We start from the raw sequence: 26,496 nt of genomic DNA on the forward strand, positions 1-26,496 counted from the left end.
AGTGCGTAAGTTCAACAAACTAAGTTTAAAACAAACCTAAAAGGTGTTGAAAACATGTCTACGTATCACTTGGACCTTAAAAAACGACCTAGGACATCTTAAGTGTAAGTTCATAGCTCACAACCTAGCGGAAAGTTCAAAAAGTGTGAAAAAAGCACTTTAAGACCCAAAGTGGCAACCGTGTGTGTGAGTGCAACAAACTTAGTGTCAAACCAACCTAAAACGCATTCAAAACATGTCCAAGTATCACTTGAACTTTCAAAACGATCTAACAAATCTTAACTGTAAGTTCGTAACTCACAACGTACCAAAAAGTTCAAAAAAGATTGAAAAAAAGCACTTCAAGACCTAGAATGCCAAGTGTGTAAGTGCAACAAACTTAGATTCAAACCGACCAAAAAGGCATTCGAAACACGTCTTAGCTTTCAAACGACCCAATGACGCTTAAGTGCAAAAGCTTGTAACTCATAACTTGCCAAAAAGTTCAAAAAAGTGTGGAAAAAGCCCTTCGATGGCAATCATGTCTGTATGTGCAACAAACTTAGTTCGAAACAACCTAACACCTGTTCAAAACATGTCTAAGTACCATTCGAACTTAAAAAATGGCCTAACAATGCTCAAGTATAATTTCGTAACTCATAACCTACCAAGAAAATTCAAACATTGTAAAAAAAGCACTTCAAGACCCAAAATGGCAATTAAGTGTGTGGATGCAACAAACCGAGTCTCAAACAAACCTAAAAGGTGTTCAAATCGTGTCTAAGTATCACTTGAACTATCAAAATGACCCAACAAAACTTAAGTGTAATTTCGTAAACCATAACCTACCAAAAAATTCAAAAAGTGTGGAAAAAGCACTTCAAGACCGAAAATGGCAACCAAGTGTGTTAGTGCCACAAACTTTGTTTCAGACCAACCTAAAAAGAGTTCAAAACGTGTGTAAGCTTTCAAAACGATCGAACAATGCTTAAGTATAAGTTCGCAAATCACAACCGACCAAAATTCCAAAAAGTGCGATAAAAGCACTCTAACACCCAACATGTCAGCCAAGTGTGCAAGTTCAACAAACTTAGTTCCAAACCAAAATAAAAAGAGTTTAAAACCTCTGAACATTGCTTGAGTGTAAATTCGCAACTCATAACCGACTAAAAAGTTCAAAAAAGAGTGAAAAAAGCACCGAGGACCTAAAATGGCACAACCCGACCAAGCATGTAAGTGCAACAGACTTAGTCTCAAACAAACTTAAAAAGTGTTCCAACCGAGCCTACGTATCACTTGACCCTTAAAAGCAACCTCACAAAGTTTAAGTGTAAGTTTACAACTCCCAACGTACCAAAAAGTCAAGAACTGTGAAAAAAGCACTTCAAAGACCACAAAAGAAATGGCAACCAAATGTGTAAGTGCAACAAACTTACCCTCAAACCAACCTTAAAAGTGTTCAAAACGAGTCTAATTATCACTTGAATTTTAGAAACGATCTAACAAAGCTTAAGTGTAAGTTCGTTACTCATAACCTAGCAAAAAGTTAAAAAAAAGTGAGAAAAGAGCCTTTCAAGACCCAAAATGGCAACAAAGTGCGTAAGTTCAACAAACTAAGTTTAAAACAAACCTAAAAGGTGTTGAAAACATGTCTACGTATCACTTGGACCTTAAAAAACGACCTAGGACATCTTAAGTGTAAGTTCATAGCTCACAACCTAGCGGAAAGTTCAAAAAGTGTGAAAAAGCACTTTAAGACCCAAAGTGGCAACCGTGTGTGTGAGTGCAACAAACTTAGTGTCAAACCAACCTAAAACGCATTCAAAACATGTCCAAGTATCACTTGAACTTTCAAAACGATCTAACAAATCTTAACTGTAAGTTCGTAACTCACAACGTACCAAAAAGTTCAAAAAAGATTGAAAAAAAGCACTTCAAGACCTAGAATGCCAAGTGTGTAAGTGCAACAAACTTAGATTCAAACCGACCAAAAAGGCATTCGAAACACGTCTTAGCTTTCAAACGACCCAATGACGCTTAAGTGCAAAAGCTTGTAACTCATAACTTGCCAAAAAGTTCAAAAAAGTGTGGAAAAAGCCCTTCGATGGCAATCATGTCTGTATGTGCAACAAACTTAGTTCGAAACAACCTAACACCTGTTCAAAACATGTCTAAGTACCATTCGAACTTAAAAAATGGCCTAACAATGCTCAAGTATAATTTCGTAACTCATAACCTACCAAGAAAATTCAAACATTGTAAAAAAAGCACTTCAAGACCCAAAATGGCAATTAAGTGTGTGGATGCAACAAACCGAGTCTCAAACAAACCTAAAAGGTGTTCAAATCGTGTCTAAGTATCACTTGAACTATCAAAATGACCCAACAAAACTTAAGTGTAATTTCGTAAACCATAACCTACCAAAAAATTCAAAAAGTGTGGAAAAAGCACTTCAAGACCGAAAATGGCAACCAAGTGTGTTAGTGCCACAAACTTTGTTTCAGACCAACCTAAAAAGAGTTCAAAACGTGTGTAAGCTTTCAAAACGATCGAACAATGCTTAAGTATAAGTTCGCAAATCACAACCGACCAAAATTCCAAAAAGTGCGATAAAAGCACTCTAACACCCAACATGTCAGCCAAGTGTGCAAGTTCAACAAACTTAGTTCCAAACCAAAATAAAAAGAGTTTAAAACCTCTGAACATTGCTTGAGTGTAAATTCGCAACTCATAACCGACTAAAAAGTTCAAAAAAGAGTGAAAAAAGCACCGAGGACCTAAAATGGCACAACCCGACCAAGCATGTAAGTGCAACAGACTTAGTCTCAAACAAACTTAAAAAGTGTTCCAACCGAGCCTACGTATCACTTGACCTTTAAAAGCAACCTCACAAAGTTTAAGTGTAAGTTTACAACTCCCAACGTACCAAAAAGTCAAGAACTGTGAAAAAAGCACTTCAAAGACCACAAAAGAAATGGCAACCAAATGTGTAAGTACAACAAACTTACCCTCAAACCAACCTTAAAAGTGTTCAAAACGAGTCTAATTATCACTTGAATTTTAGAAACGATCTAACAAAGCTTAAGTGTAAGTTCGTTACTCATAACCTAGCAAAAAGTTAAAAAAAAGTGAGAAAAGAGCCTTTCAAGACCCAAAATGGCAACAAAGTGCGTAAGTTCAACAAACTAAGTTTAAAACAAACCTAAAAGGTGTTGAAAACATGTCTACGTATCACTTGGACCTTAAAAAACCACCTAAGACATCTTAAGTGTAAGTTCATAGCTCACAACCTAGCGGAAAGTTCAAAAAGTGTGAAAAAAGCACTTTAAGACCCAAAGTGGCAACCGTGTGTGTGAGTGCAACAAACTTAGTGTCAAACCAACCTAAAACGCATTCAAAACATGTCCAAGTATCACTTGAACTTTCAAAACGATCTAACAAATCTTAACTGTAAGTTCGTAACTCACAACGTACCAAAAAGTTCAAAAAAGATTGAAAAAAAGCACTTCAAGACCTAGAATGCCAAGTGTGTAAGTGCAACAAACTTAGATTCAAACCGACCAAAAAGGCATTCGAAACACGTCTTACCTTTCAAACGACCCAATGACGCTTAAGTGCAAAAGCTTGTAACTCATAACTTGCCAAAAAGTTCAAAAAAGTGTGGAAAAAGCCCTTCGATGGCAATCATGTCTGTATGTGCAACAAACTTAGTTCGAAACAACCTAACACCTGTTCAAAACATGTCTAAGTACCATTCGAACTTAAAAAATGGCCTAACAATGCTCAAGTATAATTTCGTAACTCATAACCTACCAAGAAAATTCAAACATTGTAAAAAAAGCACTTCAAGACCCAAAATGGCAATTAAGTGTGTGGATGCAACAAACTGAGTCTCAAACAAACCTAAAAGTTGTTCAAATCGTGTCTAAGTATCACTTGAACTATCAAAATGATCCAACAAATATAATTTCGTAACTCATAACTCATAACCTACCAACATGTCTAAGTACCATTCGAACTTAAAAAATAGCCTAACAATGCTCAAGTATAATTTCGTAAGTCATAACTTACCAAAAAAATTCAAACATTGTAAAAAAAGCACTTCAAGTCCCAAAATAGCAATTAAGTGTGTAGATGCAACAAATTGAGTCTCAAACAAACCTAAAAGGTGTTCAAAACAAACCTAAACCAAACATGGGAACAATCAAGAACAACCTCAAGATTTTCAAGAATGGCATGAAAACATGCAACAAAAACTATTAAGAAAGCAAAAATTACCTCAGGTAGTCTAGAATTTCCACCAAGAATTAAAGAACCTACAAGATTACCTCAGATGATTGGAAACAAAAAAGAAGACCTTTGTATAGATTTAGATTCTTCTAAGAAAGAGGAATTAATTCCTAAATCTTCATTCCAACATTCCTGCAAGATTTCAACCCCTAACTTTGTTTCATACCCATTCAACATTACAGAAACATGAATCAAAAAAGTTTCCAAGATTCAAAAGCAGAATCCGACTCAAACAAAAGAGAAATGCAATTTCATTCAGATTTTCAAGTAAAAAAGATAGTTGTTTCAATATCCAATCTCAAATTCAGCAGACTTTAATTTTTTTTACAAAACCAACATTAAATTAAAGACTATATCAACCTTAATTTTCATGAAGTATTCCAAACCTCTCAACTTAAATAGATTAACATTACCTGTCAAGATCGACATTACTATCGATTGCAAAAGTTAAAGAAATGGGAGCCATGGAATCTCTCGCCCATTTCTCAATGAATCCAGTGCCCCTCTTGTTATGGTTCTTCTATTCAATGTTAGCTCACCTCCTTTTCCAGCCTACATCTTTTAGAAATCAAACTTAATCATGCGATTGAAACGACCAAAATTGAATTCAATTAAGTCACTTCATTCTTAAAAATTTGAAAGCGAAATTAAATGAATTTAGAATCACAGATTCACATTGAGTTTACTTGATATATGTATGAATTTAGACTCATATATGTATGTGTCTACTTGACCTAACCGGTTGGACTCTAAGGGATGGGTAGGTCTGGTTTTGGTTAGGCCAAGAGTGAAGAGTTCCCCACACAAGCTCTGATACTGAGGGAGCTCAACGCATTCTACTTGACCTAACTGGCTGGAATCTAAGGGCTAGGCAGGTCTGGTTTTGGTTAGGCCAAAAGTGAAGAGTTCCCCACACAAGCTCTGATACTGAGGGAGCTCAACGCATTCTACTTGACCTAACCGGCTGGACTCTAAGGGCTAGGCAAGTCTGGTTTTGGTTAGGCGAAAAGTGAAGAGTTCCCCACACAAGCTCTGATACTGAGGGAGCTCAACGCATTCTACTTCACCTAACCGGTTGGGTTTTAAAGGCTAGGAAGGTCTGGTTTTGGTTAGGCCAAAAGTGAAGAGTTCCCCACACAAGCTCTGATACTGAGGGAGCTCAACGCATTCTACTTGACCTAACCGGCTGGACTCTAAGGGCTAGGCAGGTCTGGTTTTGGTTAGGTGAAAAGTGAAGAGTTCCCCACACAAGCTCTGATACTGAGGGAGCTCAACGCATTCTACTTCACCTAACTGGTTGGGTTTTAAAGGCTAGAAAGGTCTGGTTTTGGTTAGGCCAAAAGTGAAGAGTTCCCCACACAAGCTCTGATACTGAGGGAGCTCAACACATTCTACTTGACCTAACCGGCTGGACTTTATGTGCTAGGTAGGTCTGGTTTTGGTTAGGCCAAAAGTGAAGAGTTCCCCACACAAGCTCTGATACTGAGGGAGCTCAACGCATTCTACTTGACCTAACCGGCTGGACTTTAAGGGCTAGGTAGGTCTGGTTTTGGTTAGGCGAAAAGTGAAGAGTTCCCCACACAAGCTCTGATACTGAGGGAGCTCAACGCATTCTACTTCACCTAACCGGTTGGGTTTTAAAGGCTAGGAAGGTCTGGTTTTGGTTAGGCCAAAAGTGAAGAGTTCCCCACACAAGCTCTGATACTGAGGGAGCTCAACACATTCTACTTGACCTAACCGGCTGGACTTTATGTGCTAGGTAGGTCTGGTTTTGGTTAGGCCAAAAGTGAAGAGTTCCCCACACAAGCTCTGATACTGAGGGAGCTCAACGCATTCTACTTGACCTAACCGGCTGGACTTTAAGGGCTAGGTAGGTCTGGTTTTGGTTAGGCGAAAAGTGAAGAGTTCCCCACACAAGCTCTGATACTGAGGGAGCTCAACGCATTCTACTTCACCTAACCGGTTGGGTTTTAAAGGCTAGGAAGGTCTGGTTTTGGTTAGGCCAAAAGTGAAGAGTTCCCCACACAAGCTCTGATACTGAGGGAGCTCAACGCATTCTACTTGACCTAACCGGCTGGACTCTAAGGGCTAGGCAGGTCTGGTTTTGGTTAGGTGAAAAGAGAAGAGTTCCCCACACAAGCTCTGATACTGAGGGAGCTCAACGCATTCTACTTCACCTAACTGGTTGGGTTTTAAAGGCTAGAAAGGTCTGGTTTTGGTTAGGCCAAAAGTGAAGAGTTCCCCACACAAGCTCTGATACTGAGGGAGCTCAACGCATTCTACTTGACCTAACCGGCTGGACTTTAAGGGCTAGGTAGGTCTGGTTTTGGTTAGGCGAAAAGTGAAGAGTTCCCCACACAAGCTCTGATACTGAGGGAGCTCAACGCATTCTACTTCACCTAACCGGTTGGGTTTTAAAGGCTAGGAAGGTCTGGTTTTGGTTAGGCCAAAAGTGAAGAGTTCCCCACACAAGCTCTGATACTGAGGGAGCTCAACGCATTCTACTTGACCTAACCGGCTGGACTCTAAGGGCTAGGCAGATCTGGTTTTGGTTAGGCCATGTTTTCAACAGCACATGTTTTCAACACATATTATTAAGTATGTACAGTATTTACAATATTTAGAAAATGAATAGCATGTCTTCTACGCATTTCTATGCTATCAAAGAATGCATTTTCAACATATTTAAGATATTCAAATGACAAACACAATCACAAACCCGAGCTCCATGCTCAAGGGTTAGGCAGACATGCTTGTCTAAACTAGAAAGCAAATTAGACATGGTATTTATTTTAAGAATAAAGACATTGAAAAAGTTTAAAATTTGAACATTTCTGGCAAAATGAAAATTTCCCAAAGGACATAGAACATGCAAAGCTACAACCCTACCCCCCACTTAAAACTTTAATTTGTCTTCAAAGCATTTTAAGCAAGATTGTAAGGATCGAAAAAAGAGATAGGGAACAGAAAACTTCCCCTTGCTTGCAAAGGTTCCAAATTCGATTAGACTCCATTTTTTCCTTTATTCCTACAAAAAGAAAACAAGATTTTCTATCAAATTTTATTAAAGAGGTTAAACTAAAAATTTATGGATATCTAGGATGTTAAAATCAGCGAGAAAAATAAGTCCTCCTGCCTTAATAAGAACATCCTCAACTATGCCTAAGGGGCTAACATATAGGACCTATCCACTAATTGGATGCTTACATTGGTCTTTTGCAAATTATTTAACCCCTAGTTCTTTTCCCACATACCCCACAAATCATCAATTGATGGGTATCTAAATCCATATCCTCTTAAGCTTGGAATGAGAACTAAAACCACCGCCTACACACGAGTATTTTTCACATGCATCAGAATAATACCATCACCCTAAATAAATAAAAAGGCTACGATCTTGGGGTCTACATATAATCTATCAATTCCAATTCCTTGAAAGTTAAATTCTTCCATCTATTACAGCGAGGAAAAGGGATACTAAACATCCAAGTACAACGAAACATCCATCATACGTTCCACAATTTAATTATAGATCAAATATCATCCCAGATTCGTTAATTTGTATGCACTTCAAAATTTTAGACTACTTGCTTAGTTGCTTTCACATGGGAGACTTCAGCAGCTGGTTTTTAAATGTTTGCATGTGGAAAAACTTCATAGCAGCTATGAAATATCTATTCAAGATACTTTCATTGGCCACTCTCTAATCTACTTTTTCTGTGATTTTATTATGTCAAAAGAATGGAATGATCTAGAGTTTCACTAGCGGTGCATTAAGGATCCCATCCGAAACGAGATGCATAAAAGTGGACAGACAGAAAAGACAAGCATACCAGTCCAGAAGCTGGTGGCATTCCATATTCCAAAGCAGTAAGAAAATCATCATCAAGTGTCACTTCATAAGAATCATCCTCATCTTTTTGGCAATTGAAGTCCAAAGAGTCATTACATAAGAAACGAGATACATAAGAAACAGCTGAGCCATGCTTCTCATTGTGTTGCCTGATCTGGTCTTCTAATCATCCTCTGTGCCAATTTTGTTTGTTTTAAAAGAAAAAGATCATTACAACCATTCCAATTATCATGGAACCGGAACACTAAAACGTTCCAATAGAAACTATTATTTCTTGACATGGCACATAAACCAATAATGCACAAGTATACCAAGCAAGAAGAATAGAATGCTCATGTAGAGCTTGGACGCACATTGTTATGGAGTTAAGCACATAACACATAACAAAAACGATTCCTTTGGTAACCTTTCGACTGAAAGGGTCTATACAAGATGGAACAAAGTACAGGAAAGTTATCTTCCAAAAGGTGATAGACTATCCAGTTTAACTTGAGTTCAATACTAATGTACTTTCTCTCTTTCAAATGCCATGAAATTGGCTAAAAAGTTTCATCATCTGTGCACCCTTCTAACATTAATGATTGATATAATCACCTCTTACCTGATAAATACGATCGATCAATTCGAAAAATGCATTGGCCAGCTCACGACCACAAATGAAAAGTTCAAATCTTTCTGTAAACCCTGCATGGCTAATAATGCACAAGAAATGAAAATTTTTAACCCCTCCCAGGTAAGAAGAAAGAAAAGATAGAAAAGACATTCAAACAGCTGTTGGTGTAAAGATTTGAGATCTCAATCATGGTCATCCTCCAATAATTTCCCAAAGAGGAGAATAATTGAATATTTTAGGATGGAAAACAAAATTGATAATGACCCAGAGCTTATTTCTTTGGAGTTCTTGTAGATTACTAAAGGGATTAGACAATACGACTTTGTGTTTTAACATCAAGAGTGGATATCTTGTTATAGCACAAACTTAACTTAGGACAGTATGCTCCGTAAATTATGCTTTTATGTTTCTGCTTGAATAATTAGTTGTTTTTGTGTGTGCACTCTCACATATATATTCTAAATGATGATTATCTTTCTTGTCCTACAAATGAATCCTTGGTTACAAATGGAATGGACAAATTTGACAATAAGATTGATAGAATCTAAGCCAGCAAAAGGCTGAAGTTTCATACCTGGGGGAGTGGAAGAACTGAAAGAACGTCAATTGTGAAGTAAGATAAAAAGAATCTCCAAGCTCTTGTGCAAACACCATCATCGGCTTCATCAGGTTTTGCATTATAAAATTTGGAATATCTAAAATGAAAATGACAGACTATAAGAATTATGTAGAGGAAGTCTATGATTGAGCTAACAATTACAACTACTATTCTCATCTTGTTGTCAAATCCAACACATCTTTTGCCTTAATCAACCAACAAGGTGTAACAGAACAAAGGATCCAACAAGGTAGCAATCACACACAACATGACAAGTATTTCATTCCACAAATGAAGAAATACCGGGTTTCTATCACCCAAACATTTAAGATATCCCAAACCTTTACTCCTAACTTCTCGATCAAATCTTATGTTTCCAAAACTCGTAAGCCTATCAAAACTAGTAGTAAAGCTTGTTGAAATTGATCTCAATGTTCTCAGTGAGCATGTTTCTCCAATATACGAAGGTTTACTCCTGGACAGGGGACAAAGCAAGTGGAACAAATGAACCAACAGATACTTCTACTATTTGATTTTGAAGAAAAGAATCACAGGAGATGGGGGACATCAGAAGAATTTCAACCGCACACAGAAAACAGATAAAAAATAGTATAGTTGACAACCCAACAACCATTTAACTGCAATACTTCCTAAATGATTAGCTGGTAATTATTTAATCTTAGAAGAGAACTAGAAATCGCCCTGGTCTATAGACAATACATAGAGAAATGACAATGATGTGAGTGATTGTTACTAAAGGAAAAAAATAGTTTACTGATGATGAATTGAAGTAGCCTTTCCTTTGTAATTGAATGATTTAAAGAGTGATCTAATGAATGTTATAAAAAATAAATGAGGGGAGAAACTCAACCATGGAGAGAAAATGGATGGTGAATGAAGTACCAAAAAACAAACTAGCAAATGCAGTCATAGTTAAAATAAAACCATCTTCAAAAGTAGTCATAGCTCAACCAAATGGCACTTATTTTCTACAAACCCAACTACTTTTCACTTTTTAAATATTCAATTTGTGTTAGTTCCTACACACAAAAAGATCACAAACTCCTGAAATGGATAGAATTACAGGGCTACAGGTTATAGTATTTTTGTGAATCTAAAGCAATTATGAAGCATAACCAAGTAGCAAACACAAACACTTGATGAAACTACTAACAGTCACAAAAACTTTGGAAGTTAGAAGTGCAGAGAAAGAAAGTGAGAGAAGTCAATTCTGGCAAAGTGAGAGAAGTCAGTTTTGGCTTAAAAAATCCCTTTTGACTCCTTCCCAACTTCCCAGATGCAGTTGAACCCCTTCAAAATGACCACAACTGACTCAACTTACAGTAAAAAATCAAATTGAGTGAACATATGGCAAGTGGGTCCAATTCCTTTTACCACATAAAACTATAATACAAGTTCTTTCACTACCTAAAACCCAAATTCCACAACCACAGTTATGCAAGAAGAAGAACAACAACAAAAATGCCTCTCAAACTCCAACAAGAAGTACAGAAGAACTTGAATTCCAAAAGGGAACTTTACTTACCTCCGTACATCCATGGCTGAATTGAGTGAGCTAGAAATTAGAAAACACAAAGAATGAAGCTGATTTTGAGGTGCATCCGGAAGGCAATTTAAAGCTTTTGGCAGTAGCTATGTAACAAGTTTCCAAAGTGAGCCACCATAATCGACTAAAAATGGAAACCAAAATGAATGAGCAATCAATGAAATATTAAGTATATCTGAAGAAACAAACATATTATTCTGATAAACCCTGCATAATTATTCTGAGATTATAAAGATGGTGTTTAAAATTGTATTCGATTCATTTTAAAAGGTTAACCATGAAAAGGAAGAACAGTGGAGACCATGAACTACTAAAGGCATGCAATTTTTCACAATATCATGATGAGAGACTTCATGCTTTAAGTAGTCTTTGACACAAATCAAGACTATAAAGTGTCGAACATTTTCTAATCTTTATTAAAGTTTATCTTTTTTCATGCTTTAGTAATAGAACTAATTTCACTTAACAAGGTCCAAAACTTGATGATTAATCTTGAGTTTATGATTTCAACCGCATACTGAAGTCAGTTCAACCAATCTACGAAATTACAAAATTAAAAATATAAAGGATGGCATACAAATTATATATAGACATTTTGGACAACTGCAACTTTTTTTTAGTACACGGTTGCAGGGATAGGGGTGCACTCAGGTGCGCATATTAGCACGAGGAAGATAAAAACCTTCATTAGAAGCCGAGTAACGGCTGCCATTGTGGATACACACTCCTCTGTTAAATTTTCTACACCAGATTTTACATCTTCTCTAATCTGTGAGATGATTCAACATAAGACCAAATTAATTTTTCATATTACAGGAAAATATCATTTCACCACACAAATTAAGAAAAAAATATACCAAAACATCCATAATCACACCACGTAAACTACCTTAACAACAGAATCAGACAACCCAGGGATGGAATTCTCAGGAACGGTCTCCATACTGAGCTTCCGCTTAAGTGGGTTAGAAGATGGAGCAGGCTCTTCAACTTAGTCGGCGAGGGTTTGGAATCGGGAACCATGGAGTTGGGAATTTGGGATCTGACGGTGAAGCATTTTCTTTGGAAGACGACATAGGCTTCCGAGGGGTCTTCCGCCCTTGATTCCGGCGCCGTTAGCGCATGGAATAGAAAATGGCAGTGGATCGGCGAGATGGGTATTTAGCAAGATAGGGTTTCTTGGGTGGATGCTTCATTTTAGAGAATAGAAATTGAGAGAAAGGAAGAGTGAAGATTCTGAGGAAGACGAAGGAGACAAGAGATCGAGAGAGAAGGGGAGGCGGAGAGAGGGGGAAGAGGAGGGAGATAGTTGCCGTTGAGAAGAAAGATGAAGAAATTTAGAAATGAGAGAGAAGCTGCGAAGGGAAGTTGTTTTTTGAAATTTGAAATGAAATGAAATGAAACTTTTTAATTTTTAACTAAGTTATTAGAGATTTTGAATTAAAAAAATAATATATAATTAAAGTTAAAAGAATGTATACGTGCATACACATTTTTTGCAAAAGAATACTTAATGCACTTGTTTTTTTAAATAGTTTTTAGACAAACTATTATAAATAGTGATACTATTTTACTAATAGACATTATTTAATAGAATCTAAAAATTTAATATATTTAAAAACGACTCTAATTTTTAAAACAACTCTATTTTTATATTAATAAAAATAATAAAACAGATAAAATATTTTTCTATCAAGTATAAAAAAATTTATCTCGGAGAGGTTTCTTATTAAACATAAATAACTATATGTCATTAAAATATTTTATTTATAAATATTTTAAAAAATAAATTCTGTTATTTAAAATAATTTCTTCAGAACTTTTCATCAAACTATGTTTTCTCCATAAATGATTTATTTTGTATTTCTATAGCCACGTGGAGAAAAAAACAAAAGGTGTGGAAATGTGTCCTATCGAGCGCCGATTCGATGTTTCGTTTTAGTGCCCGAAATTCAACCATTTATCTATTTAACTACAATTTACAATAAATCACAACTCATTCTTATTTCTTAATTCTCCCTATTTAAGTATTCCGTAATTAGTTATAAGTTTCCACCATATAATTTGATCACAATTGAGTCTTATCATATTTCATGACTTTAGTTTAATATTTATGGGGAAAATATAAAAAAGTACATAGTCATTTCTATAAAAAAAAAAAAATAAAGAAACCTAAATTCTTTTGAAACGTTACAATATTGTTATTATTGTTTACTTTGGAAATAGTTGCAAAATTAAAATTAGATTCAATAGAATCTTGAAGAAATTTCTAATACTAGGATAGCAAGAGATTCATAAATTATTTATAGTACCTTTATTGGCTATATCTAAGCATTGCTTAAAAATTGTAAAAGAGCACTTAAGCTCCCTTTTTTAAATAGCTATCTATGTCGCAAAAATGTGAGCGTTCAAGGCATTGTGGAAATGGCTCGAAGTTGGAATACAAAGAAGGTCCACCCGTAGCTGCTGCTTGCTGACGTAGATTCTCAATCACACTTAATTATCTAATGTATAAAATTTTCAAAATTTTATTTATTTGTTTTTCCTTTTCAATATTTGGTAATCTCCTTTAACCAAGGAACAAATTAACCCCCACCCTCTGGACCAACAAATTTTGACAGATCACAATAAACTCTTCTTTACCCATTTCTCATTTTTCAACCTCCTGCCTACTCTTTTTACCCAAAAATAAAAGCTGTAACTCTCTTTTATATAACCTCTTCTCTAACTTTTTCAAGAAAGTTCTTAAGCTGTATTGTAAGATTAATGATTTTTGTTAAAAAAAATAATGTTATCTATTAACTAATCAAATGGTCCAAAGTTTAACATGGTATATTTGTCAGAAAGTGAGCATCAAAATGACAGATTGTTAGATGTATATATTTCATTAACTAAGAGTTGTTAAGAACTTCAATGTATGATCAAGCTTTTGATTTCTTATCATGCTTGCTGGAGCTATGGATATATCTTTAGCATTCGGTAGAAATTCCAGGACATGGGTGGGTAAAAAAAGTTTCCTAGTTTTATATCTGCTCTTTGTGAGAAAAAAGAAAAATGCAAGAGAGGCCTTAACTAGAAAGACAATAAAATTAAAAGTAATAGTATTAAGGGCAGAATTTGTTCATCACCTTATGAAATTGTACTTGGATTGGAAAACCACGTGAACGACTTAATTAGGACTTGAGGAATGATCTAGGATTAGGAAAACCACAAATCTTTTTCCCTTTTTTTTTTTCACAACCACCAACTGAACAGAACACTCTATCTCCATTAATGAGTGAATATTTATAAGGCAAAGATCTCAAACTGATGCACAATTCATTATTTGAACTTCCTTAAAAAACAATCTACGAATCTAATCTTGCTTTTGTACTTACCATTGGATACATGTACTCCATTTGGATTTTAAACCTAATTGTCATATTAACTAGATTTTCAATCTACTATATTGTCTACAAAGATAGATTGTAAAAACTCAAAATGGATCATTTATGGGTCTACTCACTTACCTTCTCTGTATTTTGTTCATTGAAAGACAAGGGCCAAACTTGTTCAACTACAATAATGTCTCTATGTTACGAGACTTATGACTAATGACAAATATTATAATTTTATTTCTTTCTTTTTTGTTTATTGTAGTATGACTAATATTGACTTTAATAACTCTTTGCTCCACAAGGGCTAAGTGACTTCAAGTGTAAAAAAGTAACTAGTAGCTGGGAGGTAGTTATACATTTCATTGAATTGGGATACTTTATGTTTTTTTTTTTTTTACGGTAGGATTCTTGTACTCAAACTGATGTTTTATTGATTTTACAATATCAGATTATGTATATGACTATTTAATTCCCCAGATCATTTTCCAATAATTCAAAAGAATGTCTATTCTTGCTATTATGAATCTATAGAACGAGAAATAATTAGGGACATGCATAATAATAATAATAATGCTTCAGAACCAACTTCCTTTCTTTGTTCTTCAAGCTATGTATGACCAGCTAGTTTCGTCAAATAAATATTTTCCAACGAACATAACCAAGGTTGGGATATATGATGGAAGAAGGTGATGTTCGAAAAAAGAAAAGAAGGAAGAAGAGCATCCATAGCTACGAATTCACATGAAGAAGAGGAACTCGACGAACTCAAATGGCAAATCGGAGGAGTGGGTAGCAAATTAGAGAGATGGAGAGAGTTTTCGTGGAAGGGGAAGGGTAATTTCACAAATAATCAAAGACAAACCTTTTTTATTACCAACCAATTTTTAAAGATTTTATTAGGTATGACAAAATATAAATCTATATTGTTACCTTTATCTATTCAATTTTATTCAACTTAACTTTATGTTTTCTTTTTCTCTCCATCTAACTTTTTCGATGATCACCTCCCTCCCTCACTCACACCTCACCTCACCTCCGACGGTCACACCACTTTCAGTCTCTTAAATCTGGTTGTCTCCACTCCAACATCTCTCACTCTTACCGCTACCGCCATGCCATGCCACTCTCACTCTCTCATAGCCACGATCACTTTCAGGAATTTAAAAAATATATAAAAAAAAACATATGTTGATAAAAGGCAAACTGTGAAGCCAAACCAAACCACATAATGCAATTTGATTTTCGATTTTGGTCTGATTCTATTCTAGAAAACACAAGCTCCAACAAACTATGAACACACCCATATATAATAGGGTAGATTATTAGTTTAGTCTCTTTTTTTCACTTTTTTTTCAAAATATTTAATAACACATTAATGTTAACACTATTAGGCCAACCAATAATAATAACAATAAAATTTATAGCTACATGATTTTATGTATCAATACTTCATCCTATCTAACCTATTTGTTCAACCATCAAATATTGCTTATGTTTATGGATGTCTCTTAGCAATTGCCAAATAACATGGCTAATTAAGCAATAATTAAAATCTCATATACTAGTTCAACGAGTCACTATAATTTTGATCCCAGGGAATTTGAGACTTTGTATTGAAAAAAAACAAAGGCAGGTAAGTGTCAACAATGTATACATCGATAATTATGTAGAAAAAATGTAGTCCATGAAACCGTTGCTTAATTAAATAATTTATAAATACACTAAAGTCTAAATTGAGCTGGGCCATATATTCGAATGTTAGGGACTGCACGAAGGTTTTCATATAGATAATTCGCCAATTCTTCCTGTTAGCATACAACACCTCCTCGTCGTTAGACTAAAGTCTTAAAACTAGTAAACATATTTATCATATCATTCTGAATTTTCAGTGTTCCAGGTAACCTAGTTGATAGAAAAATAATACATAAATTCCTTGATTAAAGAAAAAAAATTCTATTACTAACTTACTATGAAGGTATTTATTTAGTTGATACCCTGATTTAGTTGCTTCACGCATTTTTCACCGCCCAAAAATTCTCAAACAAAGGGTATATACCAAATTTCAATCAACTCACTTCGTAACTATGAATTTTTTGCATTTCGATCCTAGATAGATAATCAATAGCAGCTCCCCAAACCAATTGCTTCTCCAATTGTAGGCGTCCCAGCTTCAAATCTAACGAAGGGGGATATGAGTAATTAGTAGAATTAAGGACAATATTGTCCACCAAAAAGACTTCTTAATGCAAATATCAAAAGGCATTTGGGTAGGAAGAGAATACATAGAAGAGATGAAAGGATATGTAAAAAGGCATCAATTAATGAATAGTTCGAATAAAATAGACATCACAAAATGTTAGCACCATTCAAGAAGTCATCTATTTAAATCTCATAATGACTTCAAAAAGATGATTTATCAAGTGTCAATTATTATGAGAACAAATGAGCAAACAAATAATGCTAAATAAACGACAGTTATTTAGGTCTCTTGCAATTCTTGAGCCCTATATATTGAACGTTTTAATTTTTCCACATCATATAAAATAAATACATTGAGAAAAATTTCATTTTAAAGTAAAAAGAAAAGGACAAAATTGCAACCATGGAGTCCACTAACCTGGAACGAGGTTGTGCAAATGTGGAATGGTCAAGAAATCTCCACCATCTAGAGCCATGTAGGACCAAATATGAAAATTAGATATTGACTTCCTAAAAACGAACTGATGCAATTTTAATTTCATAACTTATCTTCTCAAAGGACATACCTAAGAATGGAGGCATTGCAAACAATAGATCAATCTACAAGAATCCAATGCCTGTAGGCCCACACATCTGAAGCATGTTTATTCCTTATCTTCATATGCCCAAATGTAAGGCTTGCCATTTAATTAATAAGAAAACAACCTAACCTTGTGAGAAGAAGCAATAAGAAAGTCAGCATCAAGTGCCTAGATGTCGACAACTATGTGTAGAACACTCTAGCACGAATCTACAAGCACTTTTGCCCCAAAATGATGTGCTAAGCCAACTATTTCTTCAATTGGAAGAACATAAGTTGCAGAGAAAAAAATCAAATCATACTGAATTCCACTATTTGCATATAGTTATTATTAGAAAGATATCAAGAGTAACTGGACACAGATCAAGAGAAGGAAAAATGTCTGACAGTTCTTTTCATTCTTCATTCATTTGACTTTATTATTTTTATTCAGCTGCAAACCTTTCCACTAGAAGTGTGATAACTGAAGTAATATGATAACACTTCAGTTTGAAATATTCACCTACTACTTGTTTTATTTGAGTAATGTTTATAAATTGAATGGTATAAAAAGGAAATAGATTAAAAAAAATGCTAAATATCAAATAGAATGGTGTACCCAGTACATTTTGAGACATGATAGGTAACCACAAGCTTTGTTTTTGTTGAAAACATTTCCTTTAACTCTAGTAAGTTTGGGACATTATGTTCACCTAAACTTACAAACTTCAGAACAACACCGGTCCTTTCAGCTATAAGTTGCCAAGGAACAATGGCACTATGATGTTCAGCAACCGTAAGTATGATTTGCACTGAAAGAATAGATTGTTACAGTTTAAACTTAAAGTTAAAGCAGTATATGGCTACACATGTTTAAAGAGATAAAGGATGCAACTTCATGATGTAGGAATGTAAAACACTTTCATTAACTTAAATATGAAATCATAATCTTCACAAATAAAACCTTAAAGCCTACTGTTAGAATTAGTAGGGCTTTGTCCTTAGAGTATTTTTGGAAAGAATAATATATAAGATTTTATTTCCTAAATATTTCCTAGATCTTTTCCTTTCTTACTCCTATTGTACTATATTTATTTTCTCTATTTGTACCAATTGTATTCATAAGATTGAAAAAAGTTCAAAAAAGATTGAAAAAAAGCACTTCAAGACCTAGAATGCCAAGTGTGTAAGTGCAACAAACTTAGATTCAAACCGACCAAAAAGGCATTCGAAACACGTCTTAGCTTTCAAACGACCCAATGACGCTTAAGTGCAAAAGCTTGTAACTCATAACTTGCCAAAAAGTTCAAAAAAGTGTGGAAAAAGCCCTTCGATGGCAATCATGTCTGTATGTGCAACAAACTTAGTTCGAAACAACCTAACACCTGTTCAAAACATGTCTAAGTACCATTCGAACTTAAAAAATGGCCTAACAATGCTCAAGTATAATTTCGTAACTCATAACCTACCAAGAAAATTCAAACATTGTAAAAAAAGCACTTCAAGACCCAAAATGGCAATTAAGTGTGTGGATGCAACAAACTGAGTCTCAAACAAACCTAAAAGGTGTTCAAATCGTGTCTAAGTATCACTTGAACTATCAAAATGACCCAACAAAACTTAAGTGTAATTTCGTAAACCATAACCTACCAAAAAATTCAAAAAGTGTGGAAAAAGCACTTCAAGACCGAAAATGGCAACCAAGTGTGTTAGTGCCACAAACTTTGTTTCAGACCAACCTAAAAAGAGTTCAAAACGTGTGTAAGCTTTCAAAACGATCGAACAATGCTTAAGTATAAGTTCGCAAATCACAACCGACCAAAATTCCAAAAAGTGCGATAAAAGCACTCTAACACCCAACATGTCAGCCAAGTGTGCAAGTTCAACAAACTTAGTTCCAAACCAAAATAAAAAGAGTTTAAAACCTCTGAACATTGCTTGAGTGTAAATTCGCAACTCATAACCGACTAAAAAGTTCAAAAAAGAGTGAAAAAAGCACCGAGGACCTAAAATGGCACAACCCGACCAAGCATGTAAGTGCAACAGACTTAGTCTCAAACAAACTTAAAAAGTGTTCCAACCGAGCCTACGTATCACTTGACCTTTAAAAGCAACCTCACAAAGTTTAAGTGTAAGTTTACAACTCCCAGCGTACCAAAAAGTCAAGAACTGTGAAAAAAGCACTTCAAAGACCACAAAAGAAATGGCAACCAAATGTGTAAGTACAACAAACTTACCCTCAAACCAACCTTAAAAGTGTTCAAAACGAGTCTAATTATCACTTGAATTTTAGAAACGATCTAACAAAGCTTAAGTGTAAGTTCGTTACTCATAACCTAGCAAAAAGTTAAAAACAATTGAGAAAAGAGCCTTTCAAGACCCGAAATGGCAACAAAGTGCGTAAGTTCAACAAACTAAGTTTAAAACAAACCTAAAAGGTGTTGAAAACATGTCTACGTATCACTTGGACCTTAAAAAACGACCTAAGACATCTTAAGTGTAAGTTCATAGCTCACAACCTAGCGGAAAGTTCAAAAAGTGTGAAAAAAGCACTTTAAGACCCAAAGTGGCAACCGTGTGTGTGAGTGCAACAAACTTAGTGTCAAACCAACCTAAAACGCATTCAAAACATGTCCAAGTATCACTTGAACTTTCAAAACGATCTAACAAATCTTAACTGTAAGTTCGTAACTCACAACGTACCAAAAAGTTCAAAAAAGATTGAAAAAAAGCACTTCAAGACCTAGAATGCCAAGTGTGTAAGTGCAACAAACTTAGATTCAAACCGACCAAAAAGGCATTCGAAACACGTCTTAGCTTTCAAACGACCCAATGACGCTTAAGTGCAAAAGCTTGTAACTCATAACTTGCCAAAAAGTTCAAAAAAGTGTGGAAAAAGCCCTTCGATGGCAATCATGTCTGTATGTGCAACAAACTTAGTTCGAAACAACCTAACACCTGTTCAAAACATGTCTAAGTACCATTCGAACTTAAAAAATGGCCTAACAATGCTCAAGTATAATTTCGTAACTCATAACCTACCAAGAAAATTCAAACATTGTAAAAAAAGCACTTCAAGACCCAAAATGGCAATTAAGTGTGTGGATGCAACAAACTGAGTCTCAAACAAACCTAAAAGGTGTTCAAATCGTGTCTAAGTATCACTTGAACTATCAAAATGACCCAACAAAACTTAAGTGTAATTTCGTAAACCATAACCTACCAAAAAATTCAAAAAGTGTGGAAAAAGCACTTCAAGACCGAAAATGGCAACCAAGTGTGTTAGTGCCACAAACTTTGTTTCAGACCAACCTAAAAAGAGTTCAAAACGTGTGTAAGCTTTCAAAACGATCGAACAATGCTTAAGTATAAGTTCGCAAATCACAACCGACCAAAATTCCAAAAAGTGCGATAAAAGCACTCTAACACCCAACATGTCAGCCAAGTGTGCAAGTTCAACAAACTTAGTTCCAAACCAAAATAAAAAGAGTTTAAAACCTCTGAACATTGCTCGAGTGTAAATTCGCAACTCATAACCGACTAAAAAGTTCAAAAAAGAGTGAAAAAAGCACCGAGGACCTAAAATGGCACAACCCGACCAAGCATGTAAGTGCAACAGACTTAGTCTCAAACAAACTTAAAAAGTGTTCCAACCGAGCCTACGTATCACTTGACCTTTAAAAGCAACCTCACAAAGTTTAAGTGTAAGTTTACAACTCCCAACGTACCAAAAAGTCAAGAACTGTGAAAAAAGCACTTCAAAGACCACAAAAGAAATGGCAACCAAATGTGTAAGTACAACAAACTTACCCTCAAACCAACCTTAAAAGTGTTCAAAACGAGTCTAATTATCACTTGAATTTTAGAAACGATCTAACAAAGCTTAAGTGTAAGTTCGTTACTCATAACCTAGCAAAAAGTTAAAAAAAAGTGAGAAAAGAGCCTTTCAAGACCCGAAATGGCAACAAAGTGCGTAAGTTCAACAAACTAAGTTTAAAACAAACCTAAAAGGTGTTGAAAACATGTCTACGTATCACTTGGACCTTAAAAAACGACCTAAGACATCTTAAGTGTAAGTTCATAGCTCACAACCTAGCGGAAAGTTCAAAAAGTGTGAAAAAAGCACTTTAAGACCCAAAGTGGCAACCGTGTGTGTGAGTGCAACAAACTTAGTGTCAAACCAACCTAAAACGCATTCAAAACATGTCCAAGTATCACTTGAACTTTCAAAACGATCTAACAAATCTTAACTGTAAGTTCGTAACTCACAACGTACCAAAAAGTTCAAAAAAGATTGAAAAAAAGCACTTCAAGACCTAGAATGCCAAGTGTGTAAGTGCAACAAACTTAGATTCAAACCGACCAAAAAGGCATTCGAAACACGTCTTAGCTTTCAAACGACCCAATGACGCTTAAGTGCAAAAGCTTGTAACTCATAACTTGCCAAAAAGTTCAAAAAAGTGTGGAAAAAGCCCTTCGATGGCAATCATGTCTGTATGTGCAACAAACTTAGTTCGAAACAACCTAACACCTGTTCAAAACATGTCTAAGTACCATTCGAACTTAAAAAATGGCCTAACAATGCTCAAGTATAATTTCGTAACTCATAACCTACCAAGAAAATTCAAACATTGTAAAAAAAGCACTTCAAGACCCAAAATGGCAATTAAGTGTGTGGATGCAACAAACTGAGTCTCAAACAAACCTAAAAGGTGTTCAAATCGTGTCTAAGTATCACTTGAACTATCAAAATGACCCAACAAAACTTAAGTGTAATTTCGTAAACCATAACCTACCAAAAAATTCAAAAAGTGTGGAAAAAGCACTTCAAGACCGAAAATGGCAACCAAGTGTGTTAGTGCCACAAACTTTGTTTCAGACCAACCTAAAAAGAGTTCAAAACGTGTGTAAGCTTTCAAAACGATCGAACAATGCTTAAGTATAAGTTCGCAAATCACAACCGACCAAAATTCCAAAAAGTGCGATAAAAGCACTCTAACACCCAACATGTCAGCCAAGTGTGCAAGTTCAACAAACTTAGTTCCAAACCAAAATAAAAAGAGTTTAAAACCTCTGAACATTGCTTGAGTGTAAATTCGCAACTCATAACCGACTAAAAAGTTCAAAAAAGAGTGAAAAAAGCACCGAGGACCTAAAATGGCACAACCCGACCAAGCATGTAAGTGCAACAGACTTAGTCTCAAACAAACTTAAAAAGTGTTCCAACCGAGCCTACGTATCACTTGACCTTTAAAAGCAACCTCACAAAGTTTAAGTGTAAGTTTACAACTCCCAGCGTACCAAAAAGTCAAGAACTGTGAAAAAAGCACTTCAAAGACCACAAAAGAAATGGCAACCAAATGTGTAAGTACAACAAACTTACCCTCAAACCAACCTTAAAAGTGTTCAAAACGAGTCTAATTATCACTTGAATTTTAGAAACGATCTAACAAAGCTTAAGTGTAAGTTCGTTACTCATAACCTAGCAAAAAGTTAAAAAAAAGTGAGAAAAGAGCCTTTCAAGACCCGAAATGGCAACAAAGTGCGTAAGTTCAACAAACTAAGTTTAAAACAAACCTAAAAGGTGTTGAAAACATGTCTACGTATCACTTGGACCTTAAAAAACGACCTAAGACATCTTAAGTGTAAGTTCATAGCTCACAACCTAGCGGAAAGTTCAAAAAGTGTGAAAAAAGCACTTTAAGACCCAAAGTGGCAACCGTGTGTGTGAGTGCAACAAACTTAGTGTCAAACCAACCTAAAACGCATTCAAAACATGTCCAAGTATCACTTGAACTTTCAAAACGATCTAACAAATCTTGACTGTAAGTTCGTAACTCACAACGTACCAAAAAGTTCAAAAAAGATTGAAAAAAAGCACTTCAAGACCTAGAATGCCAAGTGTGTAAGTGCAACAAACTTAGATTCAAACCGACCAAAAAGGCATTCGAAACACGTCTTAGCTTTCAAACGACCCAATGACGCTTAAGTGCAAAAGCTTGTAACTCATAACTTGCCAAAAAGTTCAAAAAAGTGTGGAAAAAGCCCTTCGATGGCAATCATGTCTGTATGTGCAACAAACTTAGTTCGAAACAACCTAACACCTGTTCAAAACATGTCTAAGTACCATTCGAACTTAAAAAATGGCCTAACAATGCTCAAGTATAATTTCGTAACTCATAACCTACCAAGAAAATTCAAACATTGTAAAAAAAGCACTTCAAGACCCAAAATGGCAATTAAGTGTGTGGATGCAACAAACTGAGTCTCAAACAAACCTAAAAGGTGTTCAAATCGTGTCTAAGTATCACTTGAACTATCAAAATGACCCAACAAAACTTAAGTGTAATTTCGTAAACCATAACCTACCAAAAAATTCAAAAAGTGTGGAAAAAGCACTTCAAGACCGAAAATGGCAACCAAGTGTGTTAGTGCCACAAACTTTGTTTCAGACCAACCTAAAAAGAGTTCAAAACGTGTGTAAGCTTTCAAAACGATCGAACAATGCTTAAGTATAAGTTCGCAAATCACAACCGACCAAAATTCCAAAAAGTGCGATAAAAGCACTCTAACACCCAACATGTCAGCCAAGTGTGCAAGTTCAACAAACTTAGTTCCAAACCAAAATAAAAAGAGTTTAAAACCTCTGAACATTGCTCGAGTGTAAATTCGCAACTCATAACCGACTAAAAAGTTCAAAAAAGAGTGAAAAAAGCACCGAGGACCTAAAATGGCACAACCCGACCAAGCATGTAAGTGCAACAGACTTAGTCTCAAACAAACTTAAAAAGTGTTCCAACCGAGCCTACGTATCACTTGACCTTTAAAAGCAACCTCACAAAGTTTAAGTGTAAGTTTACAACTCCCAACGTACCAAAAAGTCAAGAACTGTGAAAAAAGCACTTCAAAGACCACAAAAGAAATGGCAACCAAATGTGTAAGTACAACAAACTTACCCTCAAACCAACCTTAAAAGTGTTCAAAACGAGTCTAATTATCACTTGAATTTTAGAAACGATCTAACAAAGCTTAAGTGTAAGTTCGTTACTCATAACCTAGCAAAAAGTTAAAAAAAAGTGAGAAAAGAGCCTTTCAAGACCCGAAATGGCAACAAAGTGCGTAAGTTCAACAAACTAAGTTTAAAACAAACCTAAAAGGTGTTGAAAACATGTCTACGTATCACTTGGACCTTAAAAAACGACCTAAGACATCTTAAGTGTAAGTTCATAGCTCACAACCTAGCGGAAAGTTCAAAAAGTGTGAAAAAAGCACTTTAAGACCCAAAGTGGCAACCGTGTGTGTGAGTGCAACAAACTTAGTGTCAAACCAACCTAAAACGCATTCAAAACATGTCCAAGTATCACTTGAACTTTCAAAACGATCTAACAAATCTTAACTGTAAGTTCGTAACTCACAACGTACCAAAAAGTTCAAAAAAGATTGAAAAAAAGCACTTCAAGACCTAGAATGCCAAGTGTGTAAGTGCAACAAACTTAGATTCAAACCGACCAAAAAGGCATTCGAAACACGTCTTAGCTTTCAAACGACCCAATGACGCTTAAGTGCAAAAGCTTGTAACTCATAACTTGCCAAAAAGTTCAAAAAAGTGTGGAAAAAGCCCTTCGATGGCAATCATGTCTGTATGTGCAACAAACTTAGTTCGAAACAACCTAACACCTGTTCAAAACATGTCTAAGTACCATTCGAACTTAAAAAATGGCCTAACAATGCTCAAGTATAATTTCGTAACTCATAACCTACCAAGAAAATTCAAACATTGTAAAAAAAGCACTTCAAGACCCAAAATGGCAATTAAGTGTGTGGATGCAACAAACTGAGTCTCAAACAAACCTAAAAGGTGTTCAAATCGTGTCTAAGTATCACTTGAACTATCAAAATGACCCAACAAAACTTAAGTGTAATTTCGTAAACCATAACCTACCAAAAAATTCAAAAAGTGTGGAAAAAGCACTTCAAGACCGAAAATGGCAACCAAGTGTGTTAGTGCCACAAACTTTGTTTCAGACCAACCTAAAAAGAGTTCAAAACGTGTGTAAGCTTTCAAAACGATCGAACAATGCTTAAGTATAAGTTCGCAAATCACAACCGACCAAAATTCCAAAAAGTGCGATAAAAGCACTCTAACACCCAACATGTCAGCCAAGTGTGCAAGTTCAACAAACTTAGTTCCAAACCAAAATAAAAAGAGTTTAAAACCTCTGAACATTGCTTGAGTGTAAATTCGCAACTCATAACCGACTAAAAAGTTCAAAAAAGAGTGAAAAAAGCACCGAGGACCTAAAATGGCACAACCCGACCAAGCATGTAAGTGCAACAGACTTAGTCTCAAACAAACTTAAAAAGTGTTCCAACCGAGCCTACGTATCACTTGACCTTTAAAAGCAACCTCACAAAGTTTAAGTGTAAGTTTACAACTCCCAGCGTACCAAAAAGTCAAGAACTGTGAAAAAAGCACTTCAAAGACCACAAAAGAAATGGCAACCAAATGTGTAAGTACAACAAACTTACCCTCAAACCAACCTTAAAAGTGTTCAAAACGAGTCTAATTATCACTTGAATTTTAGAAACGATCTAACAAAGCTTAAGTGTAAGTTCGTTACTCATAACCTAGCAAAAAGTTAAAAAAAAGTGAGAAAAGAGCCTTTCAAGACCCGAAATGGCAACAAAGTGCGTAAGTTCAACAAACTAAGTTTAAAACAAACCTAAAAGGTGTTGAAAACATGTCTACGTATCACTTGGACCTTAAAAAACGACCTAAGACATCTTAAGTGTAAGTTCATAGCTCACAACCTAGCGGAAAGTTCAAAAAGTGTGAAAAAAGCACTTTAAGACCCAAAGTGGCAACCGTGTGTGTGAGTGCAACAAACTTAGTGTCAAACCAACCTAAAACGCATTCAAAACATGTCCAAGTATCACTTGAACTTTCAAAACGATCTAACAAATCTTGACTGTAAGTTCGTAACTCACAACGTACCAAAAAGTTCAAAAAAGATTGAAAAAAAGCACTTCAAGACCTAGAATGCCAAGTGTGTAAGTGCAACAAACTTAGATTCAAACCGACCAAAAAGGCATTCGAAACACGTCTTAGCTTTCAAACGACCCAATGACGCTTAAGTGCAAAAGCTTGTAACTCATAACTTGCCAAAAAGTTCAAAAAAGTGTGGAAAAAGCCCTTCGATGGCAATCATGTCTGTATGTGCAACAAACTTAGTTCGAAACAACCTAACACCTGTTCAAAACATGTCTAAGTACCATTCGAACTTAAAAAATGGCCTAACAATGCTCAAGTATAATTTCGTAACTCATAACCTACCAAGAAAATTCAAACATTGTAAAAAAAGCACTTCAAGACCCAAAATGGCAATTAAGTGTGTGGATGCAACAAACTGAGTCTCAAACAAACCTAAAAGGTGTTCAAATCGTGTCTAAGTATCACTTGA

The 26,496-nt window shown here is 35.4% G+C and overlaps 2 protein-coding genes across 17 annotated transcripts in view; both read right to left on the reverse strand.

The window, feature by feature from the left end:
- LOC127145830 (cysteine desulfurase 1, chloroplastic-like) overlaps positions 1–18,778 on the reverse strand; it is a 54,734-nt gene extending 35,956 nt beyond the window's left edge. For 3 of the 9 annotated variants that reach the window (XM_051080716.1, XM_051080717.1, XM_051080715.1), the window contains exon 1: positions 17,043–18,778. In XM_051080716.1, coding sequence (XP_050936673.1) covers positions 17,043–17,058 — 16 coding nt within the window. In that variant the 5' untranslated portion in view covers positions 17,059–18,778. Of the gene's footprint in view, positions 1–15,798; positions 16,083–16,245; positions 16,454–16,894; positions 16,943–17,042 lie in introns of those variants that run through there. The other 6 variants (XM_051080718.1, XM_051080713.1, XM_051080712.1 and 3 more) reach the window with 6 other exon arrangements.
- On the reverse strand, positions 6,427–12,295 carry LOC127145828 (cyclic nucleotide-gated ion channel 1-like). Of its 8 annotated transcripts, XR_007817529.1 has the most exons (7): positions 11,790–12,292; positions 11,583–11,669; positions 10,880–11,024; positions 9,310–9,430; positions 8,724–8,814; positions 8,103–8,295; positions 6,427–7,297 (listed from the first exon to the last, which is right to left on the reverse strand). XR_007817529.1 is itself a non-coding variant. In XM_051080702.1 (6 exons), the coding sequence occupies exons 1-5, from the start codon at positions 11,841–11,843 to the stop codon at positions 8,741–8,743; spliced, it is 435 nt and encodes a 144-aa protein (XP_050936659.1). In that variant the 5' UTR covers positions 11,844–12,292; the 3' UTR covers positions 8,141–8,295; positions 8,724–8,740. The 8 variants fall into 8 exon arrangements, 5 of the variants coding, with proteins under 5 accessions (XP_050936659.1, XP_050936661.1, XP_050936660.1 ...); XR_007817528.1 differs by lacking the exon at positions 6,427–7,297 and having other exon boundaries at positions 8,141–8,295; positions 10,880–10,986; positions 11,790–12,291; XM_051080702.1 differs by lacking the exon at positions 6,427–7,297 and having other exon boundaries at positions 8,141–8,295; positions 8,724–8,806; positions 10,880–10,986.
- Positions 18,779–26,496: the final 7,718 nt, after the last annotated feature.

This window comes from Cucumis melo, unplaced genomic scaffold, assembly GCF_025177605.1.
Source record: "Cucumis melo cultivar AY unplaced genomic scaffold, USDA_Cmelo_AY_1.0 utg000291l, whole genome shotgun sequence".
NCBI classification, from domain to species: domain Eukaryota; kingdom Viridiplantae; phylum Streptophyta; class Magnoliopsida; order Cucurbitales; family Cucurbitaceae; genus Cucumis; species Cucumis melo.